The sequence below is a fragment of the Hemitrygon akajei genome, chromosome 14, assembly GCF_048418815.1.
Source record: "Hemitrygon akajei chromosome 14, sHemAka1.3, whole genome shotgun sequence".
Lineage (NCBI taxonomy): Eukaryota > Metazoa > Chordata > Chondrichthyes > Myliobatiformes > Dasyatidae > Hemitrygon > Hemitrygon akajei.
The window spans coordinates 93449559-93465801 of NC_133137.1; the positions used below are offsets into that span (position 1 = coordinate 93449559).

At 37.7% G+C, this 16243-nt stretch overlaps 1 protein-coding gene across 1 annotated transcript in view; it reads right to left on the reverse strand.

The window, feature by feature from the left end:
- Positions 1–1146: 1146 nt before the first annotated feature.
- The window catches only part of fbxl13 (F-box and leucine-rich repeat protein 13), a 162011-nt gene continuing 146914 nt past the window's right edge, over positions 1147–16243 (reverse strand). The window contains exons 18-20 of the mRNA XM_073066627.1: positions 14439–14602; positions 3773–3906; positions 1147–2853 (exon numbers count right to left, since the gene is read on the reverse strand). Coding sequence (XP_072922728.1) covers positions 3777–3906; positions 14439–14602 — 294 coding nt within the window. The 3' untranslated portion in view covers positions 1147–2853; positions 3773–3776. The remainder of the gene's footprint in view (positions 2854–3772; positions 3907–14438; positions 14603–16243) is intronic.

A 16243-nucleotide genomic window follows, 5' to 3' on the forward strand; every position in this document is an offset into this window, starting at 1 on the left:
ACCTCCCTCCCCTTTCTGGATCTCTCTGGAGGCATACTGTGACCAACATCTTCTATAAATGTACCAATTCAATGGCTATCTTGACTATACCTCTTTCCTGTCTCTGTAAAATTGATATTCCCTGTTCTCAGTTCCTTTGGCTCCACTGCATCTGTTCCCAGGATGAGGCTTTCCTTTCCAGGATGTCAGACATATCCTCCTCCTTCAAGGAATGGGGTTTTCCTTCCTCCACTATTGTTGCTGCCCTCACCTGCATCTCCTCCATTTCCTGGACATCTGTGCTAACGCCATCTTAAGTCCCTTTTGTCCTTCCCTACCACCCCATGAGCCTCCACATCCAACACATCAGTTTATACAACTTCCACCATCTCCAAAGAAATCCTACCACTGAACAGATCTTTACCTCCCTCCACTCGCCACTTTATGCAGGGATTGCTCCCTCTGTGATTCCCTTGTCCATTTGTCCCTTCCTACTAATCTCCCTCTCAGCACTTATCACTGCAAGTGGCCAAAGTATTACACCTGCCTATTCACCTCCTCCCTCGCTTCCATTCGGAGCTCCAAATGGTCCTTGCAGGTGAGGCAACCCTTCACTTGTGAATCTGATGAAGTTGTTTATTGTATCTGGTGCTCCTGATGCAGCCTCCTTTACATTGGTTGGACACATTGTAGTTTGTGGGACTGCTTCATCGAGCAACTCTGCTTCATTGGGCAAAAGCAGAACTTCCTGATGGCCCAACATTTTAATTCCCATTCCCATTCCAACATGTCAATCCATAACCTCCTCTTGTGCCATGATGAAGCCACGCTCAGGGTGGAGGACCTGGCTTCACCTATCACCTTCTAGCCAACCCAGTTCCCCTCGCCCCATCTTTATATTCTGGTGTCTTCCCCCTTACTTTCCAATCCTGAAGAAGGATCTCAACCCAAAACACCAACTGTTTGTTCATTTCCATGGATGCTGCCTGACCTGCTGAGTTCCTCCAGCATTTTGTGTATGTTGCTTTGGATTTGCAGCGTCTGCAAAATTTCTTGTGTTATATGATACAATGTATCTTTGATGCTGCTACAAGATAGTTTTTCATTTTATTTGTGCATATGACAATAAACTTGACTTCAAGAAATGATTGTGAACATTGGATACAACAAAGTCTAAGGATCAGGTAACCTTCCAAATATTATAATGGAGCTCTGTGCTCTAGAACTAGTGGTGCCTCCAGCCAAGTTATTACATACAGTATAACTCTAACACCAGTATCTTTTAAAAGGTACGTTGAAACATACAGTGAAACACTGAGATGTTACTCTATTTTTTTGAAACATATCTGCTGATTTCCTTCCCAACCCCAACAGATGCTGTTTTACTGATCTTTTAGCCATTGTCTTAGTGATTTATTTCTGGGAAACTAATTTAAAACCAGAGAGGATTTGCACTGGAGGGAGTTTATGTGGGGAAAAAATGGCCAGCTCAAACCAGTACTTCTGGATGTAAGTCACAACACAAAATGACTTGCAATTTACATAAGTGTCAACAACCAACACAGACCAAGAATGTGCTGGAGGCAGCCTGCAAGAGTTGGAAACACCAACAGAGCATGTCTACAATTTACAACCTAACCTGTACATCTGGAATGTGGGAGGATTCCCACAGGAAGAATGCACAAACTTACAGGCAGGGGCAGGAACTGAACTTGGATCATTGGCACTGTGAGAAATTTCCCAGGGGAGTCTTGTTCACAAAAGGGACAAATCCATTCTGGAAAATTTTGCTCAATCGGCCACTTATTAGCAAAATGATGGAAACCATCATCAACAGCACAGTCAGGGACTTGCCCATAACCTGCTTGTTGATTTTTTTTTTCAGGATCACTTGGCTCTGAAGTTCTTCAGTGCGTTGATCCAAACATGAATCAAAAGCAGAATTCCAGGGGTGGATAAGAATGACAAACTAGACATTAAGGCTCCTTTTGACTTCCTAGCTCTGACAAAACTGAAGCCAATATATATGAAGGGGAAAATGTTTCAATCACTACAATCCTACCTTACGCAAAGAAAAATGGTTGTGGTTATTGGAGGTCAAACTATCTCAAACCCAATTTGCCATAGTTTAGGAATGAGGTGAGGTTATAGAGAGGCATGGAAAATTAGCATGGTAAGTCATATGGGAATTTGATACAGCAGTACAAGATCATGCCTGGTTTGGATAAATGGGGAAGCTAATCCTACCACTGTGTCATTGAATCTAAGAACAAGTGGATGTTTGATATTTTGATCAAAAAGAAAAACTTACCCAGGGAATAGCAATGGGAAAGATGGAAGCAATCAATCAGTGCCTTCAAAATGGAAGTGAATACAAACTTGAAAGAGAATTATTTATAAGTCAATGTGGAAAGAGCTGGTGTAGACCTGATTATCTATTTGTCACCTTCTATGCTGTAACAATTCTCTGGGTACTCAACTACAGAGCTATGACTATATGGACTGAAGCTGAGAAAAGGTTACAAAGTTGGAATTGGAGGGTCAGCATTGTGCGGACCCAAAACTTGTGTTATGTTAGGGATGAGAGAGTAGCTGGTTCTTTAAAATGGAGTCTGAATTCCAGGGTGGAAATAAATAAAATTTAGGAGCTTGGTGAGAAAGAGACTGAGGTATGATATTTCTGCTATAAATAAGTATTCTGGGAAAAGTAGGGTTTAAGTGGAGGTGAGGTGACAGGAACATGAGTTGTAGCCCCTTTAAATGTTTGCAGACCAAGTCAAAAGGAGCAGATGGAGAAACCAGTTAGTGGTAAAATAGGGAGGAACTAGAGGGGAATGTTCTTAAACTGATTGCAAAGGTTGAAGTCTTCTTCACCTGTAACAATAGAGAGAGAAACTTAAATAAACAAGAGTGATTCATTGTTGTACACACAAAATGTTATAAAAATAGTTTCCTCTCCCATCACCACACTTTTCATATTTCAACCTATACATTGAACCATCAACCATCATTGTAGCAGTTACGCACAGGTGGCAGGAGCAGAAAAAGAGGCTGCAAATCAAATTTAATGAAAGGTCAGCAAGAACTTGCAAAATAAATGGCTTATCCTCATATGGATTTCCACATGCTTCATCTTACAGATGTTTCCATTAAGGCTTCAGGTTGTACATAACACATAGATAATCAGAAGAATGGATTCATATGATTGTTTCCATATATGAGGGTCGTTGATCTTTCCTGTCAGATATAATTTTATTTTTTGCTTTGAATATTAATCTAGAGCAGGTTCTTCATGTTCAGCTCAGTAGCTCAAATTATTTTATTCAGTTATATATTAAGTAAGACCTTCAACATTTGAAACAACTTTTTGTTATATGGAATTTTTTTACAACTGTTTCATTTTACATTTCAATTTTTAAAAAAGCTTGAAAATCCAGCAGAAGATTGAGTAGAACAAGACATCAAGTTTAGAAATAGTCAGGTTAAAAAAGCCTAACTAAGCGAGAATTGTGTAAAATAAATCATAAAGAACTGCAACCTGTGACCCCTGAAATACCAGGGTTATAGCTTAGAAACATATACATTATTGATACAGCTCTAATTATAATTACAGTTTGTATGAAAACAATTTAAGATAATTATGAATTCTTCAATTTTTATCATCAGCAAAATAGAGTACTACTTTTAAATTTTTTTGATACTAAATGAATCAATCACAGTTAAAGATTCAGTACACTTATTATAAAGTACTGTATATCTGGAATTCTAGCATTCATAGAATTCTGATCATTACATTTTTAGTTACTTTCATCATCATCCTTTTTGGTGACTAAGAGGTTTCCTCGTTCATCATATCCGAACCATACAGGAGGATTGTCATCACTATATTCCAATTGCTGGATATTTGTTGTTGCTTTGACCGTTTGCCTAAATTCGAGAAACAGAACATTTATTAGATGCAGTAAGCAAATTCTCCAGTGAAGATGCAGAGTACAAGTTAAAAAGTGGAGGACAGGAGGGTAAAAATGAATTGTATCTAGTGAAGCATATGTTTCATGCAGATCAGCACAGTTGCCCAAAAGCCCCATTGTGCTGGGTCGTAGTCTACTTGTTTCAATATTTTGCACAAAATTATGCTTATTGATGGATATAGGGCTTTGCTCTTGCCTTTTTACAGTTCCCATAATGAATGCAGATGAAGAGGAACACTACATTTTCCTTTCTCCTTCCATATCCAATTCAATGAAATATTCAACAAATATTTCCTTTGATAAAATATTAAAAGCTACTTATTGAATCAATAAACACTATTAAGACAGTTGGACTTAGGTAAATTGTAAGACATCTTGTGCTGTGACTTACATCCAGAAGTACTGGTTTGAAGCTGGCCATTTTTTTTTTCCACATAAAGCCCCTCCAGTGCAAATCCTGTCGGGTTTTAAATTTGTCTCCCAGAAATTAATCACTAATGAAATGGCTAAAAGATAAGTATAACATCTGCTGAGGTTGAGAAGGAAAACAGCAGATAAGTCCATATCATGAAGTGAATCTTGAAGCTTAAGATGAAAATATAGTGTAACATCTCAGTACTTCACATAAATGTCCGAAACTTCATCTTTTTTTATTACCAACTCCTGGTACAGTACTAAAGAATTGGAACTTTAATTATTCGGATTTGCCTTCATTGGCTCATTACATTGAATATTGTAGCTTTGCACATTACACTTCTTTAGTCAACTTTCTATCCCATTAATCTATTTGACCAGAGGATCTGCTCAACTTACCTCACAGAAACCTCTTTCACACATATAACTTTATCCTATCCTTCCCTTTTCTCATTCCCCCTTAATTTAAAAGAAATCTGTTTTCTCCCTTTGCTAATTTTACAAAACATTAACTCTGTTTCTCTTTTCAATAAAGCTGTCTGACCTGCTGAGTGTTTTCAGCATTTCATTTTTATTCTCTGCAATTTTTGCTTCATCTTACAAATTTATCCTTATGGCTTCAACATGTGCATTTTCATTGCTGGCCTCAAGAACCAGGAGTTTCTGGCTCAATGAGCAGACTTACCAGATATGTTTCCTTCATTTCTACATGCTACATTCATAGCAAATATGATTTAACGTTGCCCCAACTCTAGTGTGAACTGGAATCAACCAATGCTGCTGGTTTGTATCACTGCCCTCGGAGGGGCCGCTGATTCATGTCATTGCCTCGCAGGGGCCACTAGTTTGTGTCACAGCCCTCGAAAGGGCTGCTGGCTCAAGTTGCTGTCCTTGGAGGGGCTGCTGGTTTGAGTTGCTGCCCTTGGAATGGCTGCTGGTTCATGATGCTCTTGGAAATGCTATCGAAATTCTGAGATTTATGGAGTGGACTGTAGCTCAAACTAACTGTAGTTCATATTAGCCTCTTTCAGTTCAATTTTTTTTAATGTGTTCTCTCCCATTCTTTCTTGTTGCCACATGGTGGGCTGATCTATTAGTTTTTGTGCGAGGGAGTGTTTGAGGAGGTTTGGGGTCTGCAATATTCTGTTTCTTTTTCTTTTCATGATGGGGAATTGATGTCTTTCTTTCAACTACTTGTATGATTTTCTTTATTTTATGGCTATCTGGAGAAGACAAATCTCAGTTGTATTCTGCGTACCTCTACATATTTTGATAATAAAATGAATAATAAGACTTCACACCCTGTGCCAAGCAGTGACCCCAATCCATCTCAGAACTATGGAATGCATAGTACCTGTAGATCAACATATTTATTTATTTGGAGTAATATAAAGTACAGCCCTTTGGCCCACCTAGTTCATGTCAAACCATTTAAAATGCCTACCCCCATTGACCTGAACCCAGACCTTAGCCCTCTTTATCCCTGCCATCCATGGACCTATCCAAACTTCTCTTAAACATTGAAACCAAGCTCGCATGCACCACTTGCACTGGCAGCTCACTTCACACTCTCACAACCCTCTGAGTGAAGAAGATTCCCTCGTGTTCCCCTTAAACTTTTCACCTTTCACCTTTAGCCCATGACCTCTAGCTGAAATTCCACCCAAACCCAGTGGAAATAGCCTGTTTGCAATTACTCTATCTATACCCCTCATAGCTTTGTATAACTTAATCAAATCTCCACTCAGTTTGCTACGTTCCAAGCAATAATCTTAACTTATTCAATTGTTCCTTAAAACTCAGGTCCCTTAGTTCCAGCAATATCCTTATAAATTTTCTCTGTACTCCTTCCTGTGCGTATGTGACCAAAACTAGACACAATACTCCAAATTAGGCCTCACCAACATCTTATACAACTTCAACATAACATCCCAACTCCTGTTCCCAATGCTTTGACTTATGGTCAACATGCCACAAGCTTTATTTACTTATACTACCACTTTCAATGAATTATGGACCTGTATCCCCAGATCCCTTTGTTCTACCACACTCCTCAGTGTCCTACCTGTCATTGTGTTTGATCCTACCAAAGTGCAACCACTTGCACTTGACTACATTGAATTCAATCTGCCATTCTGGAGAGTTTAACATCGGTAGCTGAGCGAAGGGCGCTGAGTAGGCTACGGTCAATTATGGATAACTCTGAACATCCTCTACATAGCACCATCCAGAGACAGAGAAGCAGTTTCAGCGACAGGTTACTATCGATGCAATGCTCCTCAGACAGGATGAAGAGGTCAATACTCCCCAATGCCATTAGGCTTTACAATTCTACCGCCAGGACTTAAGAACTTTTTAAAAGCTATTATTAATGCTTTTTGAGATGGTGATTTAGATGCATATCATATTTTTTTTTACTGAGTTAAGTATTGTATGTAATTAGTTCTGCTACAACAAGTGTATGGGACATTGGGAAAAAAGTTGAATTTCCCCATGGGGATGAATAAAGTATCTATCTATCTATCTATTTCTCAGCCCATTTTTCCAGGTGGTCCAGATCCTGCTGCATGCTCTAGTAGTCTTCCTTGCTGTCGACCATAGCCCCTATCTTGGTGTCATCCGCAGATATGCAGATCCAGTTAACCACATTATCATCCAGAAATATATCATTATCATTATATCATTATATCTATATCATTGATATAGATGACAACAACGGTCCCAGCACCCATCTCTGTAACACTCCACTAATCACAGGCCTCCAGTCAGAGTGGCAACCATCTATAACCACTCTCTGACTTCTCCCACAAAGTGAATGTCTAATCTAATTTACTACCTCATCATGAATGGCAAATGATTAAACCTTCTTGACGAACTTCCCATGCGGGACCTTGTCAAATGCCTTACTTAAATCCATGTAGACAACATCCACTGACTTTTCTTCTTCAACTTTCCTGGGAACTTACTGGAAAAAACTCTATAAGATTGGTTAGACATTACCTACCACGCACAAAGCCATGCAGACTATCCCTAATGAGTCCATATCTATCCAAATACTCATATATCCAGTCCCTTAGATTAGCTTCCAATAATTTTCCCACTTCTGATGTCAGGCTCACTGGCCTATAATTTCCTGGTTTATTCTTAGAGCCTTTCTTAAACAGCAGAACAACATTAACTATCCTCCACTCTTCTGGTACTTCCCCTGTTGCTAAGAGTAATTTAAATATCTCTGCTAAGGCCCCGGAAATTTCTGCACATGCCTCCCACAGGATCCAAGAGAACAACTTATCAGGGCCTGGGGATTTATCCACCCTAATTTGCCTCAAGACAGCAAACACCTCCTTCTCTGTAAGCTGAATAGGGTCTATAATCTCACTGTTGCTTTGCCTTACTTCTATAGACTCTGTGTCTGTCATCCGAGTAAATACAGATGCAAAAAAAATCAATTTAAGATTTGTCCCATCTCTTTTGGCTCCACACACAGTTCACCATTCTGATCTTCCAGACGGCCAATTTTGTCCCTTGTAATCCTTTTTGTTCGTAACGTATCTGTAGAATTCCTTAGGATTCTCCTTCACCTTGTCTGCTAGGACAACCTCATGCCTTCTTTTCTCTCTCCTGATTGCTTTCTTAAGTGTCTCTCACAGTACTTATTATATTCCATAAGAACCTCATTTGTACCTTTTTGTTTCCTTATCCAGGACCTCAAATATTTCTCAAAAACCATGGTTCCATAAACCTGCTACCTTTAACTTTTATTCTGACAGGCACATACATATTTCTACTCTCAAAATTTCCATTTGAAGGCCTCCCACTTACCAAGCACACCTGTGCCAAAAAAAAGTCTGTCCAAATCCACACTTGCCAGATCCTTTCAGATACCATTAAAATTGGCCTTTCTCCAAATTTAGAATCTCAACCCACAGACCAGACCTATATTTTTTCCATATTTACTTTGAAACTGATGGTATTATGATCACTAGCTGGAAAATGTTTCCCTGCACAAACTTCAGTCATCTGCCCTGTCTTATTCCTGGGAACTTACTGGAAAAAACTCTATAAGATTGGTTAGACATTACCTACCACGCACAAAGCCATGCAGACTATCCCTAATGAGTCCATATCTATCCAAATACTCATATATCCAGTCCCTTAGATTAGCTTCCAACATAAATTTTATATATCACCACACCCAACCCTAAGATTCATTTTCCTGCAGGAATACTCAGCAAATCTAGAGAACAGTAACTATAACAGGATCAATGAAAGATCAATCAGAAGACAACAAACTGTGCAAATGCAAATATAAATAAATAGCAATAAATAACTGATTATGGAAATTTTCCTAAACACAACTGTATCCCATCTAGTCCTTAGAGGCTTGAATTCTTGCTTTGAGAGCCCTGAAGCAAAGGAAAAGGATGAGTATCATGAAGATATTGATCAGGTTGGTTAATACATTGTAGACAGTTGAAGGACATGAAGGTATAAATTCAGCTACTTTATTTAAACCATGTCCAGCATCTTTGTTATGGTGATGTAAGGTTTTTATTCACTAATACCCTTGTAGGTTTTACTCCCATTTCCAGGTAAAATAGCCGAAGCAGAGAAAATAGGAGCAAGTGTACACCGTTCAACTACCTGGGCCTGCTCCAACATTCAAACACGATTGTAGCTGACCTGTACCCTGTTCCTTATTTCAGTGCAGTTCTCCATTTCCCTTGATCCCTTTGGCATCAAGTAATGAACCCACTTGTATATATTTGTATCCACTTGTATATATTTAATAACATGATCTGAAGTACCTTCAGCAGTGTAGAATTTCACCAATTTGTTATCCTCTGGATCTAGAACATTCTTACCTTGGTTCTAAATGTGTGCTCTGTAACCTGAGGCTATTTCCTCAGTTCTGTGCTTTCCAGCTATCAGAAACATCTTCCTTTTACCTAGTATGACCAGTTCTGTTAGAATTTTATAGGTTTCTATGAGATTCCCTCTCGTACAATTCTATGCTCGAATGAACATAGGCCTAACCAACCCAATCTTATCATACAACAGTGCTGCCATCCCAGAAATCTGTGTAGAAAATCTTTGTCACATTCCCTCCTTGACAAGAATTTCCTTTCTCAGTTAGACCAAAAATACAGACATAATGTCATATTTTATCTCACCAAGGCGCAATCCACCTCCAGCAATACATCCCCACTCTTGTCTTCAAATTCAAAACATAGGCCAACATACTATCTGTTCTCCGAATTGCTTACTACACCTAAATGCTTGCTTTCAGAGTCTGGAGTACAAGAAGGAAATCAGGAGGCCTTAAAATAAAGCCATGAAATGACCTTGTCAAGCAGGATTAAATAGAATTCCAAGGCATTTTACATTTAAAACAAGACTGTAACTAGGGAGAGGCTAAGAACACTTAAGGACAAAGGATGGAATTTTTGCTTGAATCCAGAGAAAGTGGGCAAGGAATTAATAAGTATGACAGTGGGGAGGCTTGTGCCTGTGATGGAAATTTATTAGGTACACCTATACACCAAAGTTCAAAACTTAAAAGTAATTTTATTATCAAAGTATATATATCTCACCGTATACAACTCATAGATTCATTTTCTTGTGGGCAATCACAAGAAACACAATAGAATCAATAACAAAACACACCCAACCAGGTGGCTCACAGATCGATAAGGTGGCTAAGAAGGTTTATAGAATACTTGCTTTTATTAGTCCAGAAGTTGTGTTACGACTTTATAAAACTTTGGTTAGGCCACATTTGGAGTATTGTGTACAGTTCTGGTCACCCGTCTATAGAAAGTATGCCAAACTTTGGAGAGGGTGTAGAAGAGATTTACCAGAATGCTAACACGAGGAAATCTGCAGATGCTGGAAATTCAAGCAACACACACAAAACACTGGTGGGATGCAGCAGGCCAGGCAGCATCTATAGGGAGAAGCACTGTTGGCGTTTCGGGCCGAGACCCTTCATCAGGATGCTACCTGGTTTAAAGGGCATGTGCTATCACAAAAGAACGGATAAACTTGGGTTGTTTTCTCTGGAGTATTGGAGGCTAAGGGGAGATCTGCTAGAGGTTTTCAAGATTTTGAGAGGCATAAATAGAGTGGACAGAGAGTATCTGTTACCCAGGGTTGGAATGGATAATACCAGAGGGCATGCATTGAAGGTGAGATGGGGTAGATTCAAAGGGGATGTGAGGGGTAAGTGTTTTTACTCAGAGAGCCTTAGATGTCTGGAATGCACTGCTTAGTATGGTGGTAAATACCTCAGAGGCTTTTAAGAGATGTTTGGATAGGCATATGGATGCAAGGAAGATGGAGAGATATGTTCAACATATGTATGATGGCGTAGGTAGGAGGGATCAGTGTTTGGGTGTTTTTGATTTGCTTTTTAGTTGGTTCGCCACAACACTGTGGGCCAAATGGCCTGTTCCTAGGCTGTACAGGTCTATCTTTTATAACACTCATGTTGTCGCAGCTTCCTTTTTCCAATTTATTACCATTCTGTTTACATAGCTAAAGCAGATAACCTCACTTTAATCTATGATAAATTGCACCTACCAAGAGTCTAACTTACCTCTTTGTCTTTGTGTCCTTCTCACAGCTTACACTTCTCCACCCACCCCCACCACTACCTCCTGTAACCCCTTCTTCTCCCCCAGCTGGAAATGCTACATTTATTTTCCCCATCCAAATAATTGAAATATATTTTTAAATGGAAAAACCTCGTGCCTTTCAAAACTATATACTGCATTTGTTACCAAGCACTCATTTCACAGCAATACAATGCCAATTTATGATGTTAGTTGTGTATGTTACTTGCCATTACAATTGGTTCAAATTTTCCTTCAATTCTTGTCTTTGAATCCACTGGCTCATTTAAGAAGTTTGCACAATTGATGCACATTAATGAATCTCATGGTTTCCTTAAGCAATGTTTGCAAGTGCTGCTGTGCAAATTAGAAACACAAGAGGTTCTGCAGATAGCAGAAATCCAGAACAACACACACACAAGGAACTCAGCAGATCAGGCAGCACCCATGGAAATAAGTAACTAGCCAAAGTTTTGGACCAAGATCATTCTTCAGGACTTGAAATACTAATTGTTTATTCATTCCCATAGATGCTGCCTGACCTGCTGAGTTCCTCCAGCATTTTGTGTGTGTTGTGCAAATTAGGGGACTCCATTTCTAAATCTCAAGTTTTGTAATTTCTCAACTTGTGCTTGTTACTGTTATTGCAATGTCATTCTCTGATCAAATTTTCCCTTTCTTTGATTTTAAATGAAAACAGCAGAATGAATGGTTCCCTATAATAATTGCTTCTTTCTTATGACAGAGGCATGTGGCACACTGCTTGGAGGATTCAATGGATAATAGGTGATAGAACAAATTTTAGAGGAGGAAAAGCAGAAATATTCATTAATACTGTGAATGGCATTTTTAAACATATTGGGAATTGTGGTAAAGAAAATTATAATAAAAATATTAGACATTAGCTGTGAGCTAGAGATATTACCTTACCATGTAGGACTGGATGGGAGCATTGATAAGATGAAGGTATTCACAATGAAGGAGGCATCAATTTCTGTCCATTGAATAGAATACTTGTTTTGGGTAGTACAAGGAGAACTAAACATGCATATTAAAGACATATGTATGATGATAAACCTAGAGGTTAGCAACTTTAAGTCATCACTTTCTGGAACATAGTATTGAATCATGCGGTGGGTTTGAATTTCCTCAGAGCTTTAAAAACAACAGCTCAGCAATTTCCTAACAGGAAAAGATTCGTAATTATGGATGGTAATAAGAGGGTTAGCTGTGATTAGAAGGATATATGAATTTCTGTGGTGTCCTTGAATTCTTCGTTGTGATGTGAAATTAAAAATATATTTGTTTTTGCTAAACTTGGCTCAAATATTGTTGTTCTTCCAAACAGAAAGTATTACAGGACGAGGGTTGAATCATCAGATAAGAAGGTAAGCAAGTCCATATTCATAAACCACTTAAGAAATGGGTTTGCTGGACAAGATGGTTTCTTCCCTTCCATTTCATATTTGGCTGTTTCTTAGTCACTTTATGTCAGAATCAGAATTAGGTTTATTATCACCGGCATGTGACATGAAATTTGTTAGCAGTTCAATGCAATATATAATACAGAAGAGAAAATAAGTAAATAAATAAACAAAGAAACAAAAATAAAAAATAACAATAAATAAATAAATCAATTACAGTATATGTATAGTGAATAGATTTAAAAATGTGCAAGAAACAGAAGTACTGTATATTAAAAAAGTGAAGTAGTTCCAGGGACTCAATGTCCATTTAGGAATCGGATGGCAGAGGAGAAGAAGCTGTTCCTGAATTGCTGAGTGTGTGCCTCCAGGCTTCTGTACCTCCTACCTGATGGTAACAGTGAGAAAAGGGCATGCCCTGGGTGCTGGGGGTCCTTAATAATGGACGCTGCCTTTCTGAGACACCAGTCAATGAAGATGTCCTGGGTACTTTGTAGGCTAGTACCCAAGATGGAGCTGACTAGATTTACAACCCTCTGCAGCCTATTTGAACCTAATGATAAACTTCTCAAATTGCCTTCCTTAATAGCAGTTCACATAACAGCTAAAAGTTATTGCTGCATTGTAAAAACAAGTGCAAGTTACTATCACTTCTAGAATTTAATGCCCAGGCATGCACCAAACGAAGATCAGCCCTATACCCTATTATCATCCTGCAGTAGGAATCTGGAGAAAAATCTTCCCTAAGTATAAGGCTTGGCAGTTTAGATGGACTGCCAAATATCACTATTTTTAGTAGAATGAACATAAAGAATGCTACAATAAAGGAGCAAACATGAATGGAGGTAAAACTGTTAGCTCCCATGCAAGTCCTCCTCAAATTGATTAGACTATCTCAATTTTAACTTCACTTGCTTATCAAGAATGGATTAAAGCTAGATTAAATTGGTTTACTATCTTTGGTTGCTGCATTCTGCTCAGCAATATGTCAGGCAAACTTTACAGTAGATTCAAATATTAAAAGTCACCTAGCATTACTGGTGCCACCACACTGAATTGACAAAGGCCCACATGGTATAAATCTTAAGAGCTAAACAATTTTAGGAGACAGAACACCCAAAGAAAGTGGTGCAAAATTATTTTCATACTGACTTGTAGTCAAGCATGAGTGCAAAGCCTAGGTCCCGGAAGGAGTCTCTGGATTCTTAAATGATTGGCCATCTATTTTCTTTGGTTGTCAAAGTCATTGCCTACAATTGAGCCTATATTGAATCATCAGTAAACATCTGAGAGTCAATTTATATTCCCCACTCCTGTCTGCTTCTTCCAATGCCAGGTCTGCAAGTTTCAGGAAGGAAAAAGTTCTATATGGTATATAAAAATCAGAATGACTCATACCACAAAGAGAGCATCTTGTGGGTTCTCACTACACTCCCACCCATGGACTTTTCCTAACCCACTGAGGTTGTTCCATCAATCAAACGAGTGATAGAACAACTTTGAGGGGTTAGGAGAGGTCAATGGCTTCCTCTTTGACATTGCAATGTTTTGTATGTCACTTAACTAACTACCACAGTGTCAGTTTTCCTCAGTCTGTTTTCAAAACTACTTTCAAAAAGACTGTCTATTTGACCCACACCCTTCCTCCACCCCTCCATACTTCCATTTTCAAAGTGTTCTGAGGTCAGTTGCAGAAATAGATATTATTGTTTGTTCTTCCTTTCTGTGCCATGTGGCACTCTGGTGGCAACCTTGCCATTTCTTTAGCATGTTTGCCTGTTTTTTAAATAAGGCCAAGTTGCTAACTCGGCGTTCAACCCAGCACAGATTTGAACTCAGGACCACTCGCCTCGAAGTCCTCTACACCACCGGCATTATTGTTTGCAATGCCCTTTTGTAGATTGGGCAACTGGTCAAACTCACAGAGATTCTATTTTTAGGTTGGGTAATTATTTACTTTGATTTTGTTCTCTGAATGTATGTATAAGCACAAGGAAACACAAGACTTGAATAACCCTTGCAAATATTATACTTACTTTGTGATCTGTGAGCAATACAGCATGATGAGGATACGTAGCTTTTTGCAGCCTTTCTTTAAGAATGGAAATATCGAATCAGTAAGCTTGACACAACCTGAGATATCCAAGAAGTAAATATAATGGCAAACTCCAGCCAGGTATTGTATACTTAAGTTAGTAATCTGATGGATCAATAAATACAAAACAAAATATAAAATCTCATTTTGTAAATGCAGCATTTTGTTAAAACAGTCAGCACAAAACTCCCCAAGGAACTAATTTACTATGACTATTAGCCTAGGTTGTGTACTCATTTCTTTTTTTTTAAACTTTTTTATTGCGTTTTCAAGTAATTACAGAAATAAAAGTATATGAAAAAAATGTATATTACCCATCCTCCTTCCCCTTAACCCCTCCCCCCTAACATCCCTATAGAAAAAAAAAGAAGAAAGAAAGTAAAAAAAAGAAAGAGTGCCTGGATATTGGAAGATCCCCTCATGCTCCATGGAGTTCGTAATAACTTTAGTATATATATTTATTTCTTTCCCCAAATAACCAATTATTTCATCTTCGGAGCACCTATATATTTAATCGTGTCTTTTGTAAATAAGGGTGCCAAATTTTCAAAAATGTTTCATATTTATCTCTTAAATTATAAGTAATTTTTTCAAGTGGAATACAGCCATAAATTTCTTTCTTCCAACGATCTATACTTAAGTATGTATCCGATTTCCAAGTAACTGCAATAGCCTTTTTGGCTACTGCCAGTGCAATTTTTATAAATTCTTTCCGATACTTATTCAATTTGGGTTTCGGTTTTATCCCTTCAATATCGCCTAGTAAAAGTAATATTGGATTATGTGGAAGTTGTGTTCCAATAATTTGTTCCAATAAAACTCTTAAATTTGTCCAAAAAGGTTGAATTTTAGAACAAGACCAAGTAGAATGTAAAAAAGTACCAATTTCTTGGTTACATCGGAAACACTGATCGGATAAATTTGGGTTTAATTTATTTATTTTTTGTGGTGTAATATATAATTGATGTAAAAAATTATATTGCACTAATCTTAACCGGACATTTATTGTATTTGTCATACTATCAAGACATAGTCTTGACCAATTTGTTTCTTCAATTTTAATATTGAAGTCACTTTCCCATTTTTGTCTTGACTTATGGACTCCTTGTTTAATTGCCTGTTTTTGAATCAAGTTATACATACAAGAGATAATTTTTTTAATCTTTCCTTTTTGAATTAAAATTTCTATTTCATTAGATTTCGGCAATAACATTGTTTGACCTAATTTTTCTCTTAAATAAGCCCTTAGTTGAAAGTAACAAAAAAGAGTGTTGTTTGATACTTTATATTTATTCTTTAATTGATCAAATGACATTAATATACCTCCTTCAAAACAATCTCCTATATATCTAATCCCTTTTTGAAACCAATTATATAAAAGTTGATTATCCATTGTAAAAGGAATAAGTCTATTTTGAATTAAAGATCTCTTTGCTAATAAGGATTTCTTTGTCTCATCGTCAACATTTATCTTATTCCATAAGTCAATCAAATGTTTTAATATAGGAGATTCTTTCTTCTCCCGTATCCATTTAGATTCCCATTTATATATAAAATCTTCTGGTGTATTTTCTCCTATTTATCTAGTTCTATTCTATTCCATGCCGGTCTATCTTTCTCAAAAAAAGATGCAATAAATCTAAGTTGATTTGCTTTATAATAATTCTTAAAACTTGGAAGGTGTAACCCTCCTAGATGAAATTTCCATGTCAATTTTTCCAACAATATTCTTGACATCTTACCTTT